The 25,153-nt window shown below is 38.9% G+C and overlaps 1 protein-coding gene across 1 annotated transcript in view; it reads right to left on the bottom strand.

Annotated features, from left to right (window-relative positions):
• DIAPH3 (diaphanous related formin 3) overlaps positions 1 to 10,177 on the bottom strand; it is a 445,841-nt gene extending 435,664 nt beyond the window's left edge. Inside the window, exon 1 of the mRNA XM_045566830.1 lies at positions 9,845 to 10,177. Coding sequence (XP_045422786.1) covers positions 9,845 to 10,024 — 180 coding nt within the window. The 5' untranslated portion in view covers positions 10,025 to 10,177. The remainder of the gene's footprint in view (positions 1 to 9,844) is intronic.
• Positions 10,178 to 25,153: the final 14,976 nt, after the last annotated feature.

The raw sequence follows: 25,153 nt of genomic DNA, 5'->3' as shown, positions 1-25,153 counted from the left end.
AAAAAAAGGTCAAAATGCTGTCAATACCTGAGTCTCCCACTATAGTGATGGGATCTCCCCTACTCTGGAGTCCACAAAAGAATCAAGAGAGTAACAGTAATAATAGCTGTCACATATTAACTGCTAAGCACTTATGCCTAAGCTTCTGTAACTCAACTAATCGTCCTAACAATCTAAAAGCATAGATACTGATCATTTCTATTTTCCAGGTAGGAAAAAGGAGGCACAGAGGTTGAATAATTTGCCCAAGGATATACAGCCATACGTGAATCCAGCCCAAGCCCTTTTTATCACAGTTTAGAGGTGGGGCTCTAAAGCCACTTTGCCAGGCCCAAGTTCTCCAATGACCCAAATGTGTTTCTGGTAGTCTTTATATGCCCTTGTCCACGACCACTGGGATCTTTTCTAAAAAGAAATGAACACTTAGGGTATATCAATAACATTTAAACAAATTAATCATGAATGGATTACTGAACCAAGCAGTATAAGGTTATAAGAGTAATTTGCATAGATTTTCAATTAGCCAAGCATTCAGATTCCTCCTATAAACACAAGTCTATACACCAGGCACCACAAAGAAAGTGACTTCAAAAAGCTTACAAACTCATGTCATGTGACATGAAAAAGGAAAAAAAAAAAAAAAAGCTTACAAACACATGCATAAAGTAACTAAAAGCAGGTTCAAGATAACATATCAAGAAGAGCAAAATAATACCCTCAGAAGAGAGGCTGAGTAAAGTTAGAACATGGTTTTAATTGGAGACCATCACCTTTTATAAAGAAATGAAACTGCCACATTAAATTTCTGAATGCAGATTATATGCATTCCATTTTTCGTGTTCATTTCTCAGGTTGTCAAATTTTTCATTAAAAAAAGAATTGCAATTGTCACTATGAAATGAATTCTATCAAAGGTTTTAATAAACAAAAACAGTTTAAAGTCCATAATTAATGTCACCAATTTGTAAATCTTTTATTTAAAAACTCAATGTTACAAAGTTTCATCTTATGACACCCAAACAAATAGTCCACCTTGGGAAAATGCAGTAATTATGGGATAAACTCCTCACATCCTGGGAAGATACTTCATAATAAAATTAACCAAATAAATGCAATATTATGGATCTCACAATCCATGTATCTTACTAAGGGCTTCAAGAAATGCTACACCATGACTCCTTAGAGAGAGCTATGGTAGTCTGAACAGGTATTTAGCCATCTTTAATTTGTGAAAGTCTGACTTGGACTTCAGCTACTTCAGTATATCCCAAGTCCCTCATACACCCAATGTCCTTATTTGATACATTAAATTCTTAAGTCACCGCCCCCTCCATTCCAGTATTTAAGATCTGCCATAATACTCAGCGGTGGAGAGATTAGAAAGCTATTGGGTATTAACTCCACTCATAGATTTACTTTTAGTAATTGCAACCCTAAAACACACAATCAAAATTGAAATTGGAAAAAAAAATCCTACAGGCCTTCTCCTCAAGAAAGTGAAGAGCAAAGATTACAAGGAGATATATATAAAATAAGGGAGAAAATGGGCATTTCAATAGAATTTATGATATTTCATTTCTTAAACTTATTGTTAAGAATACAGTGTTCTATACCTCTTTTGTATGATAAATACACAAGAGAACATTTTTTTAAGATTGTGAGTTTCTTGTTTACCCAAGAAAACTATCAGAAGTGCTTTGAACACACTGTATACATCCTTCACTACTGATAAATACTTACCAATCACTTTTATCTCACCACTAGACAAAGGACTGAAGTGGAAAACCTATGCCTGGTTCAAGTACTCTTCTAACATCTTGACTTAATTCATCTCTGGGTTCCTAAAACTATGGTCTGCAGTGTGCTTCTACAAACTCTCCATTTCTATATGACTTTTTAAATCTTGTGCTTTTTCAAGATTATCTTAAACATTAGAAGTAAAGTAAGCATATTCTAGACACTCTGAATGACTCACTCTAAAGCAAGTTCTGTCAGGCACTTTTGGTGACCACACTTGCATTTGTATTTATGATCAGCATGGTGTCCAATGAGGGCCAAGCAACATCATGAAACGGGTCTTCACAAGCTCCTCTACTTAGGAAGAATTTCGTTCCAAAAGCCTGTTTATATAATAATTCCAAAATCACACTATTCAGGGAACCATGCACCCACAGCTTTGGAAAGTTAAATTTCTAGAGAAGAATGAATACTGAAGTTAGTAGTATTGGTTCTGATTCTTTCTGCTTTTTCAACAGTTTCATACCATTTGCTAAAAAATGTTTGCATATGGCTGTTTTCTTTTCACAAACAGGTTTTTAACAGTTTGCTTTTTCACCCACAGCCTCAAGTTAAGACCCTGCGAGAAAGAGAGTGGTGGTGTTCAATGACAGGCCTCTACCAACAGTGTGAGGCTGAGTCTCTGGATTCATCGTCTATACTTATCTTCCTCAGCCTCTGCAATTCCATTTCCACCAAAGAAGTTGACAGAAAGAAAAACAGCAAAACATACACATATTTTTCCACTATTAAATCCAATAATGATGACTTAATTTCAGCGAAACATCATCATCAATCACAGTAAATTAATGTTGTTAATTTGAATTTTATTAGTTTTATAGTTTTGTTTTGGATTTTATATGTAAATCTATTTTAGTTTTATAGTTGTAAAAGAGCCATAAGCAGAAAGAGTTATACTTAGTTTTATATCTGCACATATATTAGTAAAATTATTTTTATTATCATTCAAGTCCATAGTGGAGTATCACAGTATTTTTTTCCCTAAGTTTGAGGTTGTTTCCTTTGTAGGTTTCTTTTTTATAAGTTTCATTTGTATACAAGGTTCATAGTCATATGAGCCTTATTTTGCGAATAAAGAATATACCCCTCAGAAAGCTTCAGAAACTTGCTCTCACCATTCAGCCAGCAGATTAGAACTCTGCATCAACCCAAATGTCACCTTGTATGCCAGGATAAGAACTGAAAATAGAATGGCTCTGCCTCTACCACACCATGAGGAAAAAAATCTGGCTCAGTTAAGATTTTTCCAGTATAAGAAAGTTATCCAAATAGACAATGTATGTTTCAATGCCCTAAAATCTAGACAAAAATTGTGCTACTGCTATTACTACTAATGATAACAACAAAACCTGTAAACATCTACATAGAGGTTACAGGGAACCAGGTACTATTCTAGAACCATAACAAATTAACTTTTAATCTTCACAACAACCTCATTTTATACCTGAGGAAAGGGAGGCACAGAGACAGATTAAGTAATTGCTCAGGTTCACATAGCTTCAAACCCTGAGAGTGGTACAAGTCACTGCTCACAAACGTTATGCATGACTCTTCTACAAAAAACTACAAGAAAGAATACTAGTGGGCCTTTTGAAGAATAAAATTTATGGCAAGCATTTCCAAACAGTTTTTACTAAGTAGCTAGTGAATGTTTAAGCACCAAAACTTAACTTATTTAATAACTCTTAAATTCTCCCCTATGTTAATAATGACTATGCAATTTGCTATTGGAGAAAAATTACTCTCATTGGTAAGGTATTTCAATGCCATCCTGCTGCTATTGAGAGAAAAGTTACCTTTGTAGATTCTGTTCAAAGAAAGCCCATGCTTTGATCCTTAATATCCCATGAAGTAAAAGGTTATGCTTAATCTATATTTTATAGATCTAAAAGTCAAATTAGTTTCTGGGATAAACAAGAAAGAGTGTGATGGTAAGCATATTCTTCAGCATTCATTTGATTCCTAGTTTAGAGGATACTATGTGCTGAGTTAAAGACAATTACATTAGTGTAATACGTAGCAGTTTTTTCTCATATTATTCTGCAAGCATAAACAAGTTATACACATGTTAATTTACATTCTATATAAAAAGCCAATTTTAAATCCAATTTATAAGGCAATAAATATATAAAGATTCTAGGACACAGCAATAAAGTTATGCCATAAAGTAGAGTTAATTCAAGACAACAATAATAAAAGCATGACAAATTTTAGTATTCTACCAACTACACAAAGGTGTTTCAGGTAACATCTGTTCAGAAGCAATTACTACAAGATAGACTAGATGAGATGCAAGGTTTCACAGTGTAATAAATGTATGTCAGTTTGCTTGCTTCATAATTAAAGACATGAGTCTTTGAAAAAAGCAATTAAGCCTTGCTCTAAATCTGAGACAATCATCCCTATCCCCACCCTTTTTTGCCCACAAAGATCTAGAGTGGTCCAGGAGTATTAAATACCTAATGTGTTATCTACTTTCAGCAGCTAAATGTACCCCCCAAAAGCCACTTGACATATATTGTTTCTTTTGATAAACCATATTGTTTTTTAAAAACTGGGTTTTTTCTATTTTATAAGGATGGATAGAAGGGAAAGAAAGTCTGGGAAAATTCAGAGCAATTTCTTGGAAAAACAGCCTGGAAAACATGATTTTACCTTCTGAAGGTTATAATGTCTGATATGTTAGGTAGAATTTTGACATGAATTAAACTCAGGTGCCTAAAGCTTTCAACTAAGAGCACTGTATCAATTCTTAACAGTTTAGGAAACCTGAAAACATCACTTAAGCTGACTCAGTGAAGGAATAAGTTCAAAAAAAAAAAAAAAGCATACAAAAATCACCTCACCTCCATATTTTCTCAGCTTTCTCAACAATTATAAAAATGATACAGCAGACAAAAGATGAATGAAGGTTTTGACTGTTATTCCAGTGGTTATTTTTTGGTTGTAATTTGGTTACTTTATATGCCTCCAAATTACAAACCTTCCAAAATAAAGGGATACCACAAAGGAAAGATTTAAATGAATCTGATCTCCTACAACCTTTCAACATGGTCATCCGCACAGCTATACCGGATTCTTTTCCTATAGCAGCTGTAACAAATTACCACAAATTTGGTGGCTTAAGACAGAAATCCATTCTCACTCCTGGAGGCCAGAAGTCTCAAATCAGTTTCACTGGGTAGAAATCAAGGCGTGTTCTGGACTGCTTTCCCCTGGAGGCTGTAGGGGAAAACCGTTCCTTAACACTTCCGGCTTCTGATGGCTGCGTAGTCACACCACCCTCTCTTCTTCTGTAGTCAAATAAGTACACATGTGTTTGCATTTGGGGGCCAACCTGATAATCCAGAATGACCTCACCATTTTAAAATCCTTAACTTAATCATACCTATAAAGTCTTTTTTTACTACATAAGGTGACATTGACAGGTTCCAGGGATTAAAGAATGGCTATCTTTTAGAGGATAGTTATTCAGCCTAACACACCTACCTCCAAATAAACCCGATGCAATTAGGCAAGCATGCACTAATGTCTTCAAACCTACTTTGGTTTCAACTCTACTCAAGTTCCTACTATCTGTACAATAAACAAAAATTCTCTGACCTTATAACTCTTCCCACATCACAATCTGCCTATAATCAGGAAATCACTAATTCTATATTCATTAAAGGCATCAATAATTATTGCTAATGGTTCCTGGATGAGAAAAGAAGCAATAAAGATTCAAACTCCCAAGAAGTAACAAAGATTAAAACTGTCTATGGGAGAGCAATTCAGGAGAATGATCAAGGATGTGTACTCTGGAGCCAGCTTGCCTAGGTTCAAAACCCAGCCTCACCAACTGGCAGCTGTGTAATCTTAGGCAGCTTAATTTCTGTATACCGCAGTTTCCTCATATGGTAAATAATACTTTGCTAATAATAGGGTGTTGTAAGTATCAAAGGAGTTGATATTTATAAAGTGCCTAGAACAGTGCTTGGCTCACTCATAAAGGTCAACCGTTATTACTAACAAATGTCCAAACACAGTAGATAACAGATATTAATGGACAGGGTGAAAAATCTCTCACGACCAAAACTGACAGTACTGCAAGGACATAAATAAATAATAATTAGCCATCTATTTGATGAAACTATTAGATGAAAGATTTACACTAAAGTCTATGAGAACTTTTAAAGGATATTCCGAATTGAAAAGAATTCCTCCACCAACTTTGACCACCAATTTACAGGTCCACTTTCAACAGACTGACCCACAACCTAGAGATGGAGATTTCTCCCAAAAGCCACATGTCCTACTCTCAGTCTGGATCTGGTGGCCACCAGGTGTACTGTTTGTTGCTAAGAGCAGGGGGAAAGACGCATCACTAAAAAGCTTTTCACAATGAACAGAGCAATTGTTCTCTTCTAGAAGGGAAAAAGGACTCAGGTCCAGGTAGTGAGGGTGTGACCTAGGGCAGGTTCCAAGTTTAACAATAGCACTGAATTCTAACTTACCTTCACAAAGTCTCCACCCAGGTACCCATCTTGTTCTCTCAGCCTCCTCCAGTTGTATTCCATCCCCCAGTAGCTATCCCCAGTATCTTAATATTCACTGCCTAATAAATATATTTTCTACTGAAACCAAGTTGGTCAGTTCAAACAGCCCAAAAATAGTTGATTCATAGTGCAGCCAAACTATCATACAATTACAATAGACTAATTTCTACTATTTACATTAATCTATGGGGAGAGGTTCTATGCTACTTAATTTTTTCATGCAATTCACAAATGACTTAAAGCCCAAAACTATACATTCAGTAGAAAACAAGAATTTGTTTGTCTGCTTTCTCAGGGCTCAAAGCAAAACAGGATTTCAGTGGGTACCATAGCTCCTGCTTTCTTAAACTACAAGAACAAGTGACCAGTTTCCCACTAAGATCTACTTACTACCAGCTTGCATCTTTCTAGAAAAAGCAAAGAACTGACTTGACATCTGCAGTACAGCAGACTGAAGTGCAGAATAATCACTTGTTGAAGCATTGTAGGGATCTACAATGGTCTCAAAAATCACTCTCCATTCCCAAAACAAGAGTTAGTGGTGTGGGACCCAAAGCATGAGAGGTAGGAAGACTAAGAAGAGCTGCTCTGAAGGCAGCATTGAAATTGGGATACCGAGCCTTAGGGCAAGAACAGAGATAGAGCTGAGCCTAGAACTCCAGCCCCTCTTAAGAATCCCAGCTCAAAAGACGGAGGTTTCTAATCAGCAACATACCCAGGCTCCTGGTGGAAACAAACTCAAATTATCTGCCAAGAAAAAGCATCCCCAGTTTAGGTCTCCTGGAATCCTACAGGTTAAGATAAAGCAATAATTACAAAGATTAACAAGCACAGTGGAGAGAGCTAGCCATCATGAATTTGAGTCAATGGAGACAGTCCAAAGGTTGCATATACCAGAACTGTCAAATAAAGAATAAGAACACGCTGGGTGAGGTAGCTCACATCTGTAATCCTAACATTTTGTGAGGCCAAGGTGGGAGGATCACTTGAGGCCAGCCATTCAATACCAGCCTGGGCAACATAGCAAGACCCTGACTCTACAAATTTTTTTAAAAAGTTAGCCAGGCATGGTGGCATGCATCTATAGTCCCAGCTACTTGGGAGACTGAGCCAGAAGGATCACTTGAGCCCAGGAATTAGAGGTTACAGTGAGCTATGATCAGGCCATTGCACTCCCTGGCAACAAAGCAAGACCTTATCTCAAAAAAAAAAAAAAAAAAAAAAGAAGAAGAAGAAGAACAGCCAAGTAGGAAATGTTGAAAGAAAGAAAGAAATGAATAAGAAACAAGGGCCTATCAAGAACATCCAGGTAGGCCTGGCATGGTGGCTCACACCTGCAATCCTACCACTCTGGGAGGCCAAGGTGGGAGGATCACTTGAGCTCGGGGGTTCGAGACCAGCCTCAGCAAGAGTGAGACCCCATCTCTACTAAAAACAGAAAAAATTAGCTGGGCATGGTGGCACACCCCTATAGTCCCAGCTACTCAGGAGGCTGAGACAGGAGGATCGCTTGAATCCAGGAGTTGCTGTGAGCTAGGCTGACACCACGGCACTCTAATCCAGGCCACTGAGCGAGACTCTGTCTCAAAAAAAAAAAAAAAAGAAAGAAAGAAAAAGAAATGTACAGGTAGATTTGAAAAAAAGCAAACAGAACTTATTAAAATAAAAAATAATTGTTACAATAAAATATTCAGAAAAAGTTAAACAGCAAAGTAGATATAGCTGATGACAGAATTAGTGAACTGGAAGATATATTTAAAGAAATTACGATGTAAGCAAGAATCTAAATTATTTTCAAAGATTACCAAGAGTCCAAATTACTCCTAAATTAATTACAAAGTCATGATTCACATCAGACCCCCACCCCAAAACACAGTATTTTTGATGTGTTTATTAGCTTTAGAGTTTAAAAGTATTATCTTTTTTATGTCATTTCATATTTACAATAACCCTTCCAATAAATGGCATGCAGAGGTGGTCAATATGGCATACATAAGAGCGAAAAACATCCCAGAGACTAGAAACCAAATCACCTGATACATCTTTCAATGAAACTAAACCAAAATATTAATTTAGGTCTTGTTTTGATGACCTCTTTGCTGGGAATGAGTCACAGAAAATCACACCACAGGAATTAAGACAAAATGGAATGAGATTATTAACCCAGACAGTAGACTATAAAAGGAAGAAAAGTCATTGCCCCAGTAGAATGTTCTCACATGAGGCAGAATCTTTTATTATCAAGTTAACTCTACCCCATTCATTCTTCAGATCTGTCAAGATAACAATCATCAAATCCATATTTAATCCTTCTGCAAAACCATTTTGATACTTAATTTAGCATTATTAATCCATGCTTTTCCTCATTTTCAGTATTCTGCTCTATCTCTCAGCTCTGTTCTCAGTTTTACTGAACTATTATTTTTTATACTGGCAACTGGTTCACAAACCAGTATTCCCTTAATTTGTGAATCACAACCTAAATGCCTCACAATTTTTACTTGTCCACAGAAGGCAAATGCTGTACTATCACTTAAAACAATGTTTTTCCATACTCCTAAGTAAAATGGAGGGGTCAATATTAAATTTCAGTTCTGTTGGACTAACCCCAAATCTATGAACCTTCCGTTATTTACACACACACAAATATGGCAAATAAAACAATCATTACTGCCTATTCTTTCACTAGTTGATCCCAACAAAAAGACTTACAAGGTACTAATCATAACACTTCTCTTGAGTGTTAAAGTGAATAACAAAAGCAAACCAGAATAACAAGTTTCAAATATTTAGACTTCTTTCCAAACTAAACACAACATTCTTTAGCAGTGACCACACAGCCCGCCAAGTTTTAAAACTAGCTGTTTCAACTTGGAAAAGTATATCTACCTTAAAAGTTCTTAAATCTACTTTAAAAGTTATTATGCCGCCATTAAGACTGAGACCCTATCCTTATAAAAAATAGAAAAATTATTCAGGCAGGCACGCCTGTAGTCCCAGCTACCCGGGAGGCTGAGGCAGGAGGATCTATTGAGCCCAGGAGTTTGAGGTTGATGTGAGCTGTGATGACACCACTGCACTCTAGCCTGGGCGACAGAGCGAGACCCCGCTTCAGAAAAAAAGAAAAGTTCTTACTGGATTAAAATATTAAGCAGAAAAAAAAATACTATCACCTAAAAGTTCACTTTGACATGTCTTATACCCTTTTACACTAGAGGGGAAGGGAGAAGTTCGACATTAAAAATGCAATGTCCACCTAGATAACATAACACACATACATTTGAACTGCTTTTCACATCAGCCTTAAGAAATCTGGGGCAACGCAAAGATCAGTGCATTTGTCACAGGATCCAAATAGAATTGGACTCCGTCACTGGCGATCTATGATGATGGAAAGCTCTGGATGTCTAGAACAAAATTTAGTTTCCCAGTCCCTGTAGGCCCACCCTCGGCTGTCAGCTCCTCGGCGGGGCGGAAGCTGCCCCACCGCGGCGCCAAGCGACACTTACAAACTTGGGGCGTTTCTCCCCGGGCTCTTCGGGGCCCCCGGGCGGCGGAGGGTACTGGGGGCCCTTCCTGCGAGGCATCTTGCTTTCCCTGCAACTGCGGACCGAGCCGGAGGAAGGGTAGGGGGCCCCGGCGGCGGAGCCGTGGACCGGGTGGTGCAGACGCGGCCGGTGCCGCTCCATCTTTTCTCGCAACTCCGGGGGGCGGAAAGAAGGTGGCCGGTCGCCGAGGCACAAGCTAGGGGGTCAGGGGTGCACGGCGGGTTTGCCTTGCCGGTTCCGCCGCCCGCGCCGTCAGCCCAGCCCAGCCCAACCGCTGTAGCTGGGTTCGCAGCCAACACGTACGAAACTCCCGCCACCCGGGCGGCCCCGGATTCGCCAATCACGCGCCGCCGGGTCAATGACACGCAGGGGAACCGCCCCTTCCGGGTGTGCCGAAACGTGATTGGCTGTTCCGTCTGTCCATCCCTCCACTCAACCCGTCTGGCGGTCCAGGCCGCTCACTTTAAGGGTGTAGGGTGGGGTCAGATTTGGAGAAACGCCGGGAAGAAACGAAGAAGTCGTTTGCCTGGATGTATTTGGAATTTGGAGAACAGCTTCCGGCCCAACTGGCAAGCGGGCGAGACCGGCCCCGAGCCACCATTTGGGCAGCGCTGGACTGTAAAATCATCTGCTAACCCTTTCTTTGCCGGTCTGGGGAGGCCCGGGCGCGATGGCCGCTGGGAAGAGTAGTTCTAGGGTCCCTGCTTGAAGGCGTGCGGAGAGGGAAAGGCAGCGCCCACGAAGCTCCAAAAGGAGGCTTCCTCGACGTAGTTACTGAGCGCCTGCTGAATGCCTAAATGCTAAGTACTCGCTCGGGGTGCCATAGGGGTCCACCGCGCCCTTTAGGAGCTCGCAGTCTAATGTAGTTAGCAACCCCTTGCGCAATTGGCAAGTGTTACAGCAGTTGTTTTTAAAAGTTCATTAAGAACAAAGAGGAGAGAGAGTAAATCAGAAGGAGCGGATCCAGAAAGGCAAAAGGAAGGATGCAAAGATTTCCACTAGGCAGAAAAGAATGGCAGGGCATTCCACGCAAGAGCAAGGCCAAGAGGGGTCAAGAGCATAGAGATGGAGAAACTTCAGGGTCATGTCATGAAGAGCTATGAACTGAAACCATGCAAAAGAGTCTGCTATGTATACCCACAGTAAACCTATAAGACTAACACGGGTTCCTCACGTGTCAGTGTAACCAGCCCCCCATCAAACAAATTTCGGTGACCCCTATATAATCCTCTCAACTAACTACTTGATCCTTTGAGTTGTTTCCCAGAAATGGTGGGACAAAGGAGCTGAGATTCTGAAGGCCAACAGTTGCCATCCCCGACAACCTGTCCCCAGTGCACCTAGTTCCTTAGTTACACAACTTACCCCAAGGCACTGGCCTCTTCTACAAAAGCCCATGATTTCATTAGTTGGAGAGATGGATTTGAAACAGCTTCTCCCATTCTCCCGACAAGACCTTCCTATTAAAAATTCCATTCTTCCTTGGCAGTACTGGGTGCCTCAATAATAGGATCTTTGTATCACAAGCAATTGGACCTAGACCAAAACCCCCTTGCAGTTTTGACATCAGTGTACTTTTTTTCCCCTTTAAAAGTCAACTTTTCCTTTGAATTATTTCTTTGAGATACCTATCCTCTGACTATATGGAGGTGGTGTGGGCCAAGACTCTGGTAAATATGCAGTATCAATTTTGGTAAAAGATACAACTCTAGGTACTCTGAGATTAGCACAGAGGTGCAGAAAATGGGCCTCAGTCCCAAGGAAGTCTTCAAGCTACAGCTTTTTATTTTTTAGTGATTGTTTTTGCTGTTCCAGACTCTATACCACTCTCAGTCTTCAAAGAGCACCTAATCTTTAAGGAATCTCCCAGGAGAACAGTAAGGCCAGGAGAACTACAAGTGTTAGGTAGATAGTGAGGAATTCCGGATCTCTTAGGTGTTAGAAATGCTGAAGGAGGAATGCATGAGGCCAGGATAGGTGAAAAGTTTATTTTAACATCTGCATACAGAAGGGCAGAGCCCAAGATGGCAAATGTTCAGGGCTTTTATGGGCAGATTTGGGCAGCTTCCCTTCCCCAGCAAATGGAATGTGGGGCTATCTTGCATAAGCCAGAAATACCTGGCAAGAGCAGGATACCAAGTTTTAGCTGTTTATATAACTGCAAGGGCTCCAAAGGTGGGGAGGGTTGTGGGTCCAAAGTTCAAGCCCCAATGGAATTTTCCACTAGCCTCTGAATTCAGCCTAACACTACGGACAGAAGTGGGTGCTGTTGCAGTTCACCACCTCAAGTGAAGGTTCAGGGAGGCTCATGGGATATCCACATGCGCAGTAAGACTCAGGTCATATAACTTCCAATTGACCAAAGTGGTTCCATGGTAACGTCTGAGCCACAAGGGAGGGCCCAATCCAGACACTATAAAACAAGACCCAGACCATAACCAAGCCCTTTTTTTTTTCTCTCTGTCTCTGTCTTTTGCTAAGGTAATGGGACCAGTCATCTGTAGCATATGTACCTCGCTCTGTAAACCTGTATCTTGCTCTTGTTCTGTAATCCTATCTTTCTGTCCTCAATAAAGCTCATTTTTGTGCTTGCCTTACTTTGGTGTGTCTAGTCATTCTTTGGCATGGCCATGAGCGCACCAAGAATGGACATTTCAGACTGCAACCCGACACAAGTATTTCCTTATGTTCCTTTGATTTATGTCTTGACTGTTGGACCCAGATACAAATTTTATTCCTGTGATTTACTATCAATTTGATTTGGGAGATGATAAGTTTAACTTTCTTTGCTACTTCATCTACAAAAGGGGGACAATTATATTAATAGTAATACCTACCAAATAGGGGTATTTTCAGGCTTAAGGGAGAAAGCATATATAAACTGACAATGCTCTCCAGCCAAAGACCACCAGGAGGAATACTTGTAGCTGAACAAGTTGAGTTTATTACTCACAGGAAGCCAGAACCAGTGTTTTGGGGAACCATAGGGTGTCTTAGAAAGAGGATGTTAGAAAGCCCTTAAAGAACTTGAGCTTTGGTTATGTGATTTGGGGAAGACTTCATGCAACATGGTGGGAAAGGTTGCTCAAGATTAGGTGGCGTCAGGGAACGGGGACTATTCAGTGATTGGGTATCTTCGTCTTATCTAGGAGGGTAGCAAGATAAACAGCAAAGCTAAAGCTGTAACTGACAACGAAGCATTAGTCATCCATATCATCAGGAAAATAGAGATGTTTACTGTCAAAAGACAAAATTAAAATCTATTAATAGTTTAAATAATATAATTGGCTTTTATTTGTGATTCTAGAATCCTGAGCTGAGCAGAAGGCTAGCTTTGTAGGCAGAAAGTAGCTGGAGGGAGCAGAAATAAGGAATGAGAAGCAAAACTGTTGTTTCAAAGTTACTTTCCTTATATGGTTAAAACAGAAGGAACTTTCTTATCGTGCCAGATTAGGTAAATTTGGCCCCTTCTGATTGGTTGCTATGAAAGTGCTTTGTTGTTGTTGTTGTTGTTGTTGGAAAACTGGCCCATTTCAGAGTGCAGTTTGATTATGTGGTAACAGCATGAGTCAATCCATTCAGGTTTGATCTGGTCTGCTGAGGCCTAGTGTAGGAACTTAGTCCAAAACTAACTTAGTCCATAATGGCTTCTCATTAATTTGTTTAACATTGATATTTTGTGATTTGTACACTGACCTTTTTGTTGTCCCTTTGTCTCACTTCATCATGGTCACAGAGTGACCCTGTCTGATATGGTATTCAGTGAGATACTGCCCATCCGGAGAACAACATGGCCTAGCTGTGCATATCAGGCCAGTTTCTAAAAACACTTAGGCCTACTTGGAAGTATGAAACTAGTTTCCTTATGTCAAGTGCTGCTTTTTTCTTTGTCACATCACATAGCAGGTACTAAATATTACATAAATAAGTCGGAGCTATTATAGTTAATTTTCAAGTTTACATAGAGCACTCTGAATTTTTTCTCATAGAAATCCATTGGAACTGCAATACACCAGTGAAAATAATATCTTAGTATGAGTTTTACATTTTTGTTTTTGTTTGTTTCTTTGTTTGAGACAGGGTTTCACTTTGCAACCCAGGCTGGAGTGCAATGGTGCAATCATAGCACACTGTAGCCTCGAACTCCTGGGCTCAAACAATCCTCCTGCCCCAGCCTTCTGAGTAGCTAGGCATGTGCCACCACATCCAGCAAAGTTTTACATTTTTTGTAGAACCCTTTATATTCCTTATTTAAACTTGTGTTCATTATTTAAACCTCACAACAGCATGCACTAACCCTCATTCTGATCACCTGATAAGAATGATACAGCCCACTGGGTCAACAATTTTGGATATAGCCTACTGGGTCATTAATTTTGGAAATTCTACTTTGTGCCAGGTTCAGTGCTCTGGGCTGGGACAAAGTTGAAGGTAAGAAAAGGCATGCCTGGAAAAGCTTGGCATTCAGGAATACTTTTCTTTCCTTTATCATTTCTGTTTAGTCTCAATATCCAATTATTAATGCCATCCTTCACTTAGTGAATCTTCATTGAGGGTTCACTCTTAATGACTATATTAGAAAGTTGTGGAAAGTTGAGGGAAGGAATTGATCATACACAACCAATTTTTTAAATGAGATATCATTTTATCCTTATTAAATCGGCAGATATTATGAAGTCCCATGTCACCAAATTTTGGCCCAGATGTAGGGATATAGGAATTCCTACATAGATGGTAGGAGTGCAAAACTGATATAACCACTTTGGACAACATTTTGGTAATATCTAGGAAAGGTGAAGGTACAAGTACCTACGACCCAGCAAATCCATGTCTAGATGTCTCCCTGGAGAAGCCCAAAAATACGCTTACAAAGATATTCCTTGAATACTTTGTAATAGCAAAAATGGGTAAACTATTTAACTGTACCGAAGTAAGGGAAAGAGTAAATTCATGAAGGTTTATTACACAGTAGAATCCCCTACTGCATTTAAAATAAATAACTAGGCCTATATACGGATAAATCTCAAAAACAAAGAGAAAAATCAAGTTGTAAAATATATATAAACTGCATGTATATATATTTATGTATATATGTATGTGTACGTATACGTGTATACATATTATGTATGTATGTATATGCATATAATAACACTGTAAAAACACAAGGGAAATATACACAACAACTTCACCTGCTTCTAGCAACGGAAGGAATTAAAGCTGAAACTTTATAACTAAAGTGTCTATAAATGTTTTATTTTTTAAAAGGGAGAGATCTGAAGAAAATCTAGCAAAATGTTAACACATATTTAACTCACTGATGGGTATAATGGTGTCTATTTTATTATTAATCATTTTCTTTGTTGAAAATGTTTCATATTAAAATGTTAACAAAATGCACAAATTAAGAAAAAAAACAGAAATTTTAGAGATAGGTCCCTTAATTCTTTGTATTCCTCCACAAATTCTTGGTTTATTGGTATTGAGCCCACAATGAGCTATTAAGTCCATCTAAGGAAGTATAAAATAATTAATTTTCCTTTTAGGATGACTTTATCTTTTTCAATTCTGAGTAATAAAAAAAAATTCTCTCCCCTCTACCTTGCCCTTCCACTTTCTTCTATGTTTTCTTCTTACATCCCTCACTTTTCTCTCCCTTAAATTAACGCAGAGACACAGAGCGAAGAGACAAGGAAAGCCACTACAATTTCACTCTTCCAGTTTCAGGTTAAACTAAAAATTCAGTTCTTTATCGGACATGCTTTCCCAGTGGTCAGGAAACATTCAATTACAAGTCTAATTCAAAGCTTAATTGATTTAGCTTCACTACTTTCACCTTTATTTTACCACCTGTCTACAGTGGAAGTATACTTCACTGTACACAAATCTTACAGCATTTTGTACTTAATGACAGGGTATTAGAATAATTTTCTGGCCAATACCACTGACTTTGCACCTGCATTTCAAAGCCTCAATGGCAAGATATAATGGTGTCACTTGCCCTACCAAAATTAGGGCATGGTGTCTTTCACACTGTCCACATACTTGTCTTTCTTGGTTAAAATTGCTGAAACTGGATTTGAGAAGGACAGAGTGGGAAATCCCAAGGTCACATCTGGTCAGAAAGGACTCAGAGGAGCCTGACTCAAATTTGGTCAAAAGAAAAATCTGTCAATACACAGGAGAAGGCGAGGCACAGTGGCTCATGCCTATAATCCCAGCACTTTGGGAGGCCAAGGTGGGAGGAATATTTGAGGCCCGGAAGTCAAGACCAGCCCGGCTAACATAGCAAGACCCTGTCTCTACAAAAAGTTAAAAAATTAGCCAGCATGGTAGTGTGCACCTGTAGTCCCAGCTACTCAGCTATGATGATACCACTGCATTCTAGCCCAGGCAACAAAGCAAGACCCTGTATCCAAAATATATATGTATACACACACACACACACACACACAAGGGAGGAATTGCTCTCTCATACTGTAACCTTAGGTTTGAGGAACTGCCAGATATTTTCAAAGTGGCTGCACCATTTTGCACTCCCACCAGCAATATATGAGGATTCCAAGATTCCAATTTTGCCACATCTTTATCAACAATTTTTTTATCTGATTTTTTGAATGTAGCCATCCTAGTGGGCGCAAAGTGTTTTTGATTTGCCACCTGTTTTTGGTAAAGAAAATGTTATTGGAATTCAGCTACACTCATTCCTTTACATACTGTCGATAGCTGCTTTTGCTCTACAACAGTAAAGTTAAGTAGCTGCAACAGAGACCACATGGCCTAAAATATTTGCTATCTGGTCCTTTACAGAAAATGTTTTCTAACCCCTGCTAAATGATTTTTTTCCCTTGGTGTATCACAATTACTTTTGTTCGGTTGGTTATTTCCTTTTCTTCAGTGAGAGTAGTATTTTAATAAAAAGCAAATATTAATTTTGGATAACTATTCATGCTGGAGCTGAGCACTTACCTTTGACATATTATACAACCACACCTTTTCTCTTTAATCTGTTTAACAAGGTCAAGAAGATCTTGCCACCATAAGGAATCACTAGAGAACAGAGTTGATTTAAGGTATGTATGAAAAGCTAAATTATATGGATATGTTATTCTTCTTAAAATACATTTAAGCAATTTGTGCTCTGATAAGTTTTCTCCAGGGTCTTATGCTCTAAGTTCAGATAGAAATTCTTCATAGGAAATGTAATTAGTATAACACAGTTTAATGTCATGCTTAATAGTTTCCCAGAATGTTTTGATTAGAAAATTAATCTGCCCATGTTTGTAGATGATAGAGCCGTTTAAAGGAGAACAGAAATATTCTTATTAGTGTGATATACTTAACTAAGGTTCAGTTGAAAGTATTAGATGTCACTACCAGATCGCATTCCCAATATTTAAATAAGTAAGAAAAAGGAATTAGGTAATTATTAAGACTGTTGTAAGATTACAGTTTAATTCCTTCATATTAAAGCACAATTACTAAAGCCTAAATATAATTTGTTGAGTCACTTGGAAAATAATTTGTCTGACAATAGCAAATAGTAACTATGTCACTCAAAGCTAAAAATAAATGTAATAAGCTGCAAGAATTCTACGGTGCCCGATAGAGATTTTCAAATTGTCTTTTGCTTTCATCTGTATCTCTATCTCATCACCATATGTGCTTTTCTTTTTTTATCCTCAAGTGAATTGCTGTGTTCTGAACATTCCTTAAGATCAAATGTACATAAAGCCTGTCTTTATTGAGGTCTCTTCTTAAGGCATCCAATTGTGTGCATTATTTGCTTTGTGTTCTGTTTAACCTAACCTGTCTTAACACAATAAACTAAGAATTATTTACTCAGTTTACTTTGATTAACATGTTATTTATATTTGGGTCATGAAAGGGTAATGTATAATTAGTTGCAATACTTGCAAAAGTTAGCATCCTTAACTTTTTGCTTAGATGTCGGAAATACTTACAGTTCTTTGTGAAATCAAGCTGTGCTTACTCATTGTCCTGACACTATGATCACAAGTCACCAGAGAACTTAATACTGTCAGATCCTCATTCTCAGTCTTTAATCTTCTATTTGCTGCTGTTGATTACAGTATCCTTCTTGAGACTGTTCCCTCACTTATGTCTCTCATCATCTCTCTAAACATTCTTTCCCTGACCTCTACTTGGGCTTTTCTTTCTCTTCCTGTCTGCTGGTGTGATGGAGTGCCTCTTTATGTAGTGCGCTTCAAGGCAGAAAGCTTGGTTCAGTTTCACTATGTGGGTGACTTCCAAATAATAAAGTGACTGGAGGAGTTCATGCTTACACATTACAAACCTGCCTCAGTTTACTCCTCTGCAAAGTGCATAGGTTAAATTGTGTTCCTCAGACATTCAAACTAAGATGCTCAGAGCTCTAAGATTTCACACCAGTACCTCAAGGACTACTGCAGAAGGTGAGGGAAAAGGCATCCAAGATGATATGATTCTGAACCCTCTCTCCAGGACATTTAAACCAACACTGCTTTTACCTGTTGTATGTTCAACATGAGATATATATGAAACAAAAAAAGGGATTCTGCAAAAAAGAAAAAAGAGTGAAAGCTTTATTAAATGAAATGGGATATAAATCAGTGTTCCTTAAGCTTTTACTTTTTAATCACCTCCTAAAAAGTCTTTTAGACATTTTTCCCAAATCATCTCCCCCATGAAATTTTAATGCTTTAGGTATACTAAATATCTGTTTATGCACTGTATGTATATCAGTGCTTTATACATAACAAGAGACTATTTCTTTGCCCCTCAAAACCAATTTTCATAATCTTAGTATGGAGTACCAAGGGTAATATCATTCTTCCATACTCTAAATACTCTAAATAATCCACTAAATAACTGAGCGACTTTGAGCTACTTCATTATCCTCTGAGAATCTCTATTTCCATTTATAAAACAGGAGAAACAATTTACAAGCATATTATCAAGATTAATTGAGGTAATATATGAAAGGGTTCTAGCAAAGTGCTTGGTACATATTATTTATACATGCTCAATGAATGTGGGTTTTTTTTGCCACCTTGAAAGTTCCATCTAGTCTGACATTCTATGAAATTAGAATTCTATTTGGATATTCCCAATCTAAACATAAAAAACAACCTCTCACAATCCCACAGCTATCAACTTCTCCTCCCAATTGCCAATGTTTGCCAGCATCAGCACTATTCTTTAGTATTCTAGGCAGAAATCCTTAAAGTCCTCTTTGATTTCCCCCCGTCTTTGACAAAGTACACCTAATTAAAGATGGTACAGGGTGAACAGAGAGCACTACTCTTAAAACCTAGAAGGGAAAAATGCGATAGTTTGCCCCTCTGAGAATTAAAACAATTAAATTAACATAATGGGAAGAAGATTATTTTTTGTTTGTTTTCTGAATTAAAGGACCGGTAACTTTGACTTCACAAGTATATTAATCTATGTAGAGAAAAATATTCATAAGGGCCAGGCGCGGTGGCTCACGCCTGTAATCATAGCACTCTGGGAGGCCAAGGTGATCGCTCGAGGTCAGGAGTTCGAGACCAGCCTGAGCAAGAGCGAGATCCCGTCTCTACTAAAAACAGAAAGAAATTATCTGGCCAACTAAAATATATATAGAAAAAATTAGCCGGGCATGGTGGCGCATGCCTGTAGTCCCAGCTACTCGGGAGGCTGAGGCAGGAGGATTGCTTGAGCCCAGGAGTTTGAGGTTGCTGTGAGCTAGGCTGACGCCACGGCACTCTGGCCTGAGCAATAGAGCGAGATTCTGTCTCAAAAAAAAAAAAAATCTATATCTATATATATATATACATATTCATCAGAAGTTATGTGGTCAGAAATTAAAACGAGGAAAAAATGAGACTATCCCACGGACACCTAAAATCCAACACATTACAAAAGTGAACTCAGCATCCTTCTCCCTACACCTGCCTCACCCCATAAACCCACCTCACTGAGTAGCAACACAGCCTCCCCGGTTACCTAAGCAGAAACCTGCTCCATTTCACATCCAGTCTCTAAATCCTGTCGATTCCTCATCCTTTAAAACCACTCAAATCCATTCTCTCCGCACCACCGCCCTGCCTCAGAACAGGCTCTGCCCCCGCTGACGCGGATGGCCGACCGGCCTCCCTCTGATCCCCTGGGCATTCTGCAGGCTGCGGCCACACCGCTCTCCCGGAAAAGGCGATCTGATCGTCTATGCGACTCCTCCGGTTTAAAATCCAGCCACTTCACGTCACACTCCTTCAAGGCCTCAAAAGAATGAGGGGAAGGGAAACCTGTCCAAGGGAAACTGCCACAAACCAGTTGACTAAAACATAGGTAGCAGAGCTGGAGGAAGGCCCGCTGCTCCGAGTGGGCTCTGCCGGGGCTGGTCCCAGCGTGCTGGCCGACACCTGGGCTGCCGAGTCCCAGCGGGACGACCCGACTGCGGCCCAATCCCTGGAGAGCCTACGTCTGTTACCACTTCCGCCGCCGCTGCGCGGTCGGCCCCGGTGGTTTCCGGTGCGGGAACCGAGGGGCCCTTTGGTGTCCTACCTGGAGCCATGGCCAGCGGACTCGCCTTTTGGCCCAGACCGAGCCATAATTCTAGAAATGAAGCCGGTGACGGTGATCATAGTGGCTTCCGGGAACGGAAGTTGAAATCGCTGTCCTCAGACGGCCCAGTGTCCGGAATCGCGGGAAGAGCACGCTCTTCGGCCTGGCGTGGTTTCGTGGGGGACGTCGTGCCGGAGCGGAGAAGGTGAGACGCCTGGAGGAGAACGTGAAGGCCCCGCGTCGGGCGCCCACGCTCCCCAGCATCCTGCTGCTTGAGGCAACGTAATTGTCGGGAGCATGATGAGAAGAGTCCTGTTTCTCCTAAAGGCAAAGAGAAGCAAGTACGGTATTCCTAAATCCCTGCATTCCTTTTTCCTGTGTCTTGATGGATAGTGGTTTATTTGGTTGCAAAAATGAGTTTGTAGAACTCCTCTGAAAAAGAAATGGATTTCTATTTCATCTAATGGCAAAGCTTTTTCCTCACTTAAAGCAAATTTATTTAAAAAAATAGGTAGCAGAAAAACCTTTTGACTAGTTACCTGATGTCATGAAACTTCTACCTTCTTTTGACCTTAATAGAAACAAACTTGGGCCTAGCCTAGGTAAAGGAGGGATCCCTGAGTTTAGCAAGTTTTATAATAATATACTCAGCCAGTCACCCACACTCAGCAGAGACTTTTCTCTACACTTTAAGAAGATGTTTACTTTTTCTTCCTGAACATGAAGAAGAGACCTGCATTCCAGTAAGTCAGGAATTCGCTCAGTTTATTTTCAGTGCCAAAATGTTTTTGATAATTTTTTTTTTTTTTTTGAGACAGAGTCTTGCTCTTCTGCCCTGGCTAGAGTGCTGTGGCGTCAGTCTAGCTCACAGCAACCTCAAACTCCTGGGCGTAAGTGATCCTTCTGCCTCAGCCTCCTGAGTAGCTGGGATATAGGCATGTGCCACCATGCCTGGATAATTTTTTCTATACATATTTTTAGTTGTCCAGATAATTTCTTTCTACTTTTAGTAGAGACAGGGGTCTCACTCTTGCTCAGGCTGGTCTCCAACTCCCGACCTCGAGCGATCCTTCTGCCTCGGCCTCCCAGAGTGCTAGCATTACAGGTGTGAGCCACTGCACCCAGCTGATAAATTTTTATAAATAGTTTTTTTGGGGAACTCTGTTCAATTTGTTAGTAACTATTTTACTATTCTTATAATTAGGAAGCCTGACTCATAGTTCTGTATTGTTTAAATTACTGTAGGGTCATGCAACACATGACATTTCAGTCAATGATGGACCACATGTATGGTCCCATAAGATTATAATACCATATTTTTTTTTACTGTACCTTTTCTATGTTTAGATACAGAAATAATTACCTCTGTGTTACAATTGCGTACAGTATTCAGCACAGTAACATGCTGTAAGAGTTTGTAGCCTAGGAGCAATAGGCTATGCCATAGAGCCTGGGTGTGTAGTAGGTTATACCATCCAGGTTTGTATAAGTACACTCTACGATATTCACACAATGCCAAAATTTCCTAACTACATGTTTCTCAGAAAGTATCCCTGTTGTTATCTATGTATAACAGTATTTCTGTTCTTCATTTTCCTAGCTTTAATTTTACTGTAAAATCTCTCCCAAGTTCTTCAGCTTAGACCTATATCATCATCTCTCTTTCTTCTCCTTTTCAATATAATATAATTTCAATGAACCTTTTCCTTTACCTCAGATTGTATCTTCATAAATAAGTCTCCAAGATTTTCCTTTTCTTAAAGGCAAATGCTTGAACCTAATTATCATCTCACCATATGGTTTCTCTTCTCTTCTTTATTCCTCAAAACTATCACGCAGTTCTTTTGCAATTGCTATCGAAATTCATCTGACCTCTTCCCGTTATATTTGTACACCTCTAAACTTACCATCTGTCATTGTCCTTCAGATGGTTACTAAATCCTGAATTCATTTTAAGGTCTTGCCATTCTATAACTCAATTTCTCACCTCTCTCAGTTATGATTCCCTAAGCCTAATTTCCACTTCTTACTAACAGGAGGGAGTGAACTGTTATAAACAAAATAAAACATCCTCTGTGACAAAGAAGATTTGCACTTTCCCTGTTCCCTGAAAAGTGGTCTTTAGGAAGGACAAACTACACTGGCAAAGGAAGAAAGGAGGAAACCACTTGAAGATACTGAAAGGATAATTCTGGTATACTATGCCCCTATTGAAGTCCTCTGGAGAATTGAACACCTGGGGGACTTGTCTTAGTCCATTTGGGCCGCTATAATAAAATGCCATAAACTGGACACTTATAAACAGTAGAAATGTATTTCCCACAGTTCTGCAGGCTGGGAATTTTATGCTGAAGGTACTGACAGATTTGGTGTCTGACGAGGGTCTACTTCCAGTTCATAGACACCTGTCTTCTTGCTGTGTCCTCATATGGGAATGAGGCAAGGGAGTTCTCTGGGGTCCGTTTTATAAGGGCACTAATCCCATTTATGAGAGCTCTGCCTTCATGTACTAGTCACCTCCCAAAGGTCCCACGAAAAAAAAATCACAAGACAGTGGAAACACGTATTAGCTTCCTTCAAATCTATATTAAACCTAATGTTCAGGCATAGTCTATTTTCTTTTAGGAGCCACTTATTCCTCTGTCCTTAAGACATTCTCCCAAATGTATTTTTAAATTATATAGTACTTCTAGTTTGACCTTTCTAAACTGAGATTTCAGAGCACAGGACTTCATTTTGATATTTCAGAATTTGAAGTTCATATCCTTTCTATCTAATTAATAACATAGGATTTCAGGCAATTTGAACATGTCCCCTCGTAGTCTTCACTCTTCCAGTGGGAAGCATTCCCATCTTTGAGTTCTATCTTGATATAGCAGCACCTATTCCCTTCATGTGTTTTGGTTGATCATAGTTGGATTTTTCTCTACCTCTCTGTATCTTTGGTAACATATGATAACAAGTACCACAAACTGAATTTCAGATGTAGATGAACCATGTTTTTATATGGCAGTGTGATACTGTTTTATTTCATTTTCAAAATATTAAAATATGAAAATGTACCCAGTTCTAGATAGATGGTTTAGCTGTTGATGTCTCATTAGTTCTTTTCAAAATAAAGAACTTTTTATAGTAATATGTTGTATATAAAAGCATTTTATAACCTGGACATTTATATCTAAAAATATAAATTATCATTGTCTCTGGTATGTGTTTATTACATGTTATATAGATATTATATCTGACATGTATATATATATTTATATATAATACATATTTATATACACATACACAAATATATATGCAATATATATTTTCAAATATGTTATGTTTTAAACATTTATATCATATTTTATATTAAAATATATTTTAAGTATATAAGAGATACATATATTTTAAGATAATGTTAATATTAGTTTTCATTCCATGAACTACCTAATTGATGTTGTGAAGTTAGCTGAAAACATGACAGATGGCAGGAAAATAACATTTAGTGTTAGAACTCTGTCATAAATCATTCATAAGCTAATAATTCATCCTTCCCAGATAATCAGGGGTTGATAGTATCACAACCTTAGGACTGATAGAAAGTGCAGTTTGGAGATGCATTTGTCAGAACTGCTTGCATTGCAAGTCACAAATTTTTAACTCAAACTAGCTTAGGCACAGAAGAGCATTTTATTTTCTCTCATCACTGAGAAAAATACTTGGGAAGTTCACACAATAGAAGGAACTAGATATGGAACTGATGATCGTGACTGGCTACATAATTTGAAAAATTAAGGGAATGGACACACTTGAAGCTTAGACTCAGGGGGATGAGGGGTATGGGCAATATATATAACCTGAACTTTTGTACCCCTATAATAAGCAGAAATAAAAAAAAGAAAAAAGAAAAATTAAAAAGCAAGGTTTCTTGTCTAAAATTATTTAGAATTTCCAGATGGCAGAGCATGAAACCTAGTGTAGAGTCCTTCAAAGTTCAGAACTGTGTGTGACTACACAGGCTGCATGTCCATAAGGCTGTTCCTGCTGGAGATTCAAGTCAACCAGTACTTCGCTTCTCCCTTTCTCCCTGAAATGTCTCATGTCCGCTTTTCTCTGTTTTCTTCTCTATGTTGTTCTTGTTCTCTCCGACCGCAGAGGGGCTTAGGTAGTCCTCTTTGCCAATATAAACACATAACATCTCAGAGAAGGCTCTGACTGGTCAGGCATGAGTGAAATACCTCATTGTATTGAGGGGAAATCTTCAGGGGAGAAGTGGAGTTACACATGTGAGATAATGGAATGGACCTACATCCAAACCACAAGGAATGAGGGAGGAAGAGGAAATTGGCATGCTCTTACCAGTAAAATGAGGTAGAACAGTTCCCTGAACAGGCAAAACTGAAATTACCATGTGATTTGACTTGTCACCCTACTGGTTGTAGTTTTTTAATCCTTCTAACTCACAGTCGTGAAGATTAAATGAGATGATTAATACTACACTACAGGCATTCAATAAATATTAGTTTCTTTTACATTTTCTAATGTTATTGTAGACCCCAGGCTATAAAATAATTGTATGATTAAGTGAGGGGAGACGTGTAGTTTTCAAATTTATATGTAAAGATGAATTACACAGTGATTCTGGTTGGCTACAAACCTTTTCTGCAAAACCCACAAATAGAATGGTTGAGAGAAAGCTGAAGGAGAAATGGCAGGGCAGGTGAAATGAAATCTGTT

The sequence above is a fragment of the Lemur catta genome, chromosome 13, assembly GCF_020740605.2.
Source record: "Lemur catta isolate mLemCat1 chromosome 13, mLemCat1.pri, whole genome shotgun sequence".
Lineage (NCBI taxonomy): Eukaryota > Metazoa > Chordata > Mammalia > Primates > Lemuridae > Lemur > Lemur catta.
The sequence above is the reverse complement of the archived record's forward strand: the minus strand, read 5'-3'. Positions and strand labels throughout refer to the sequence as shown.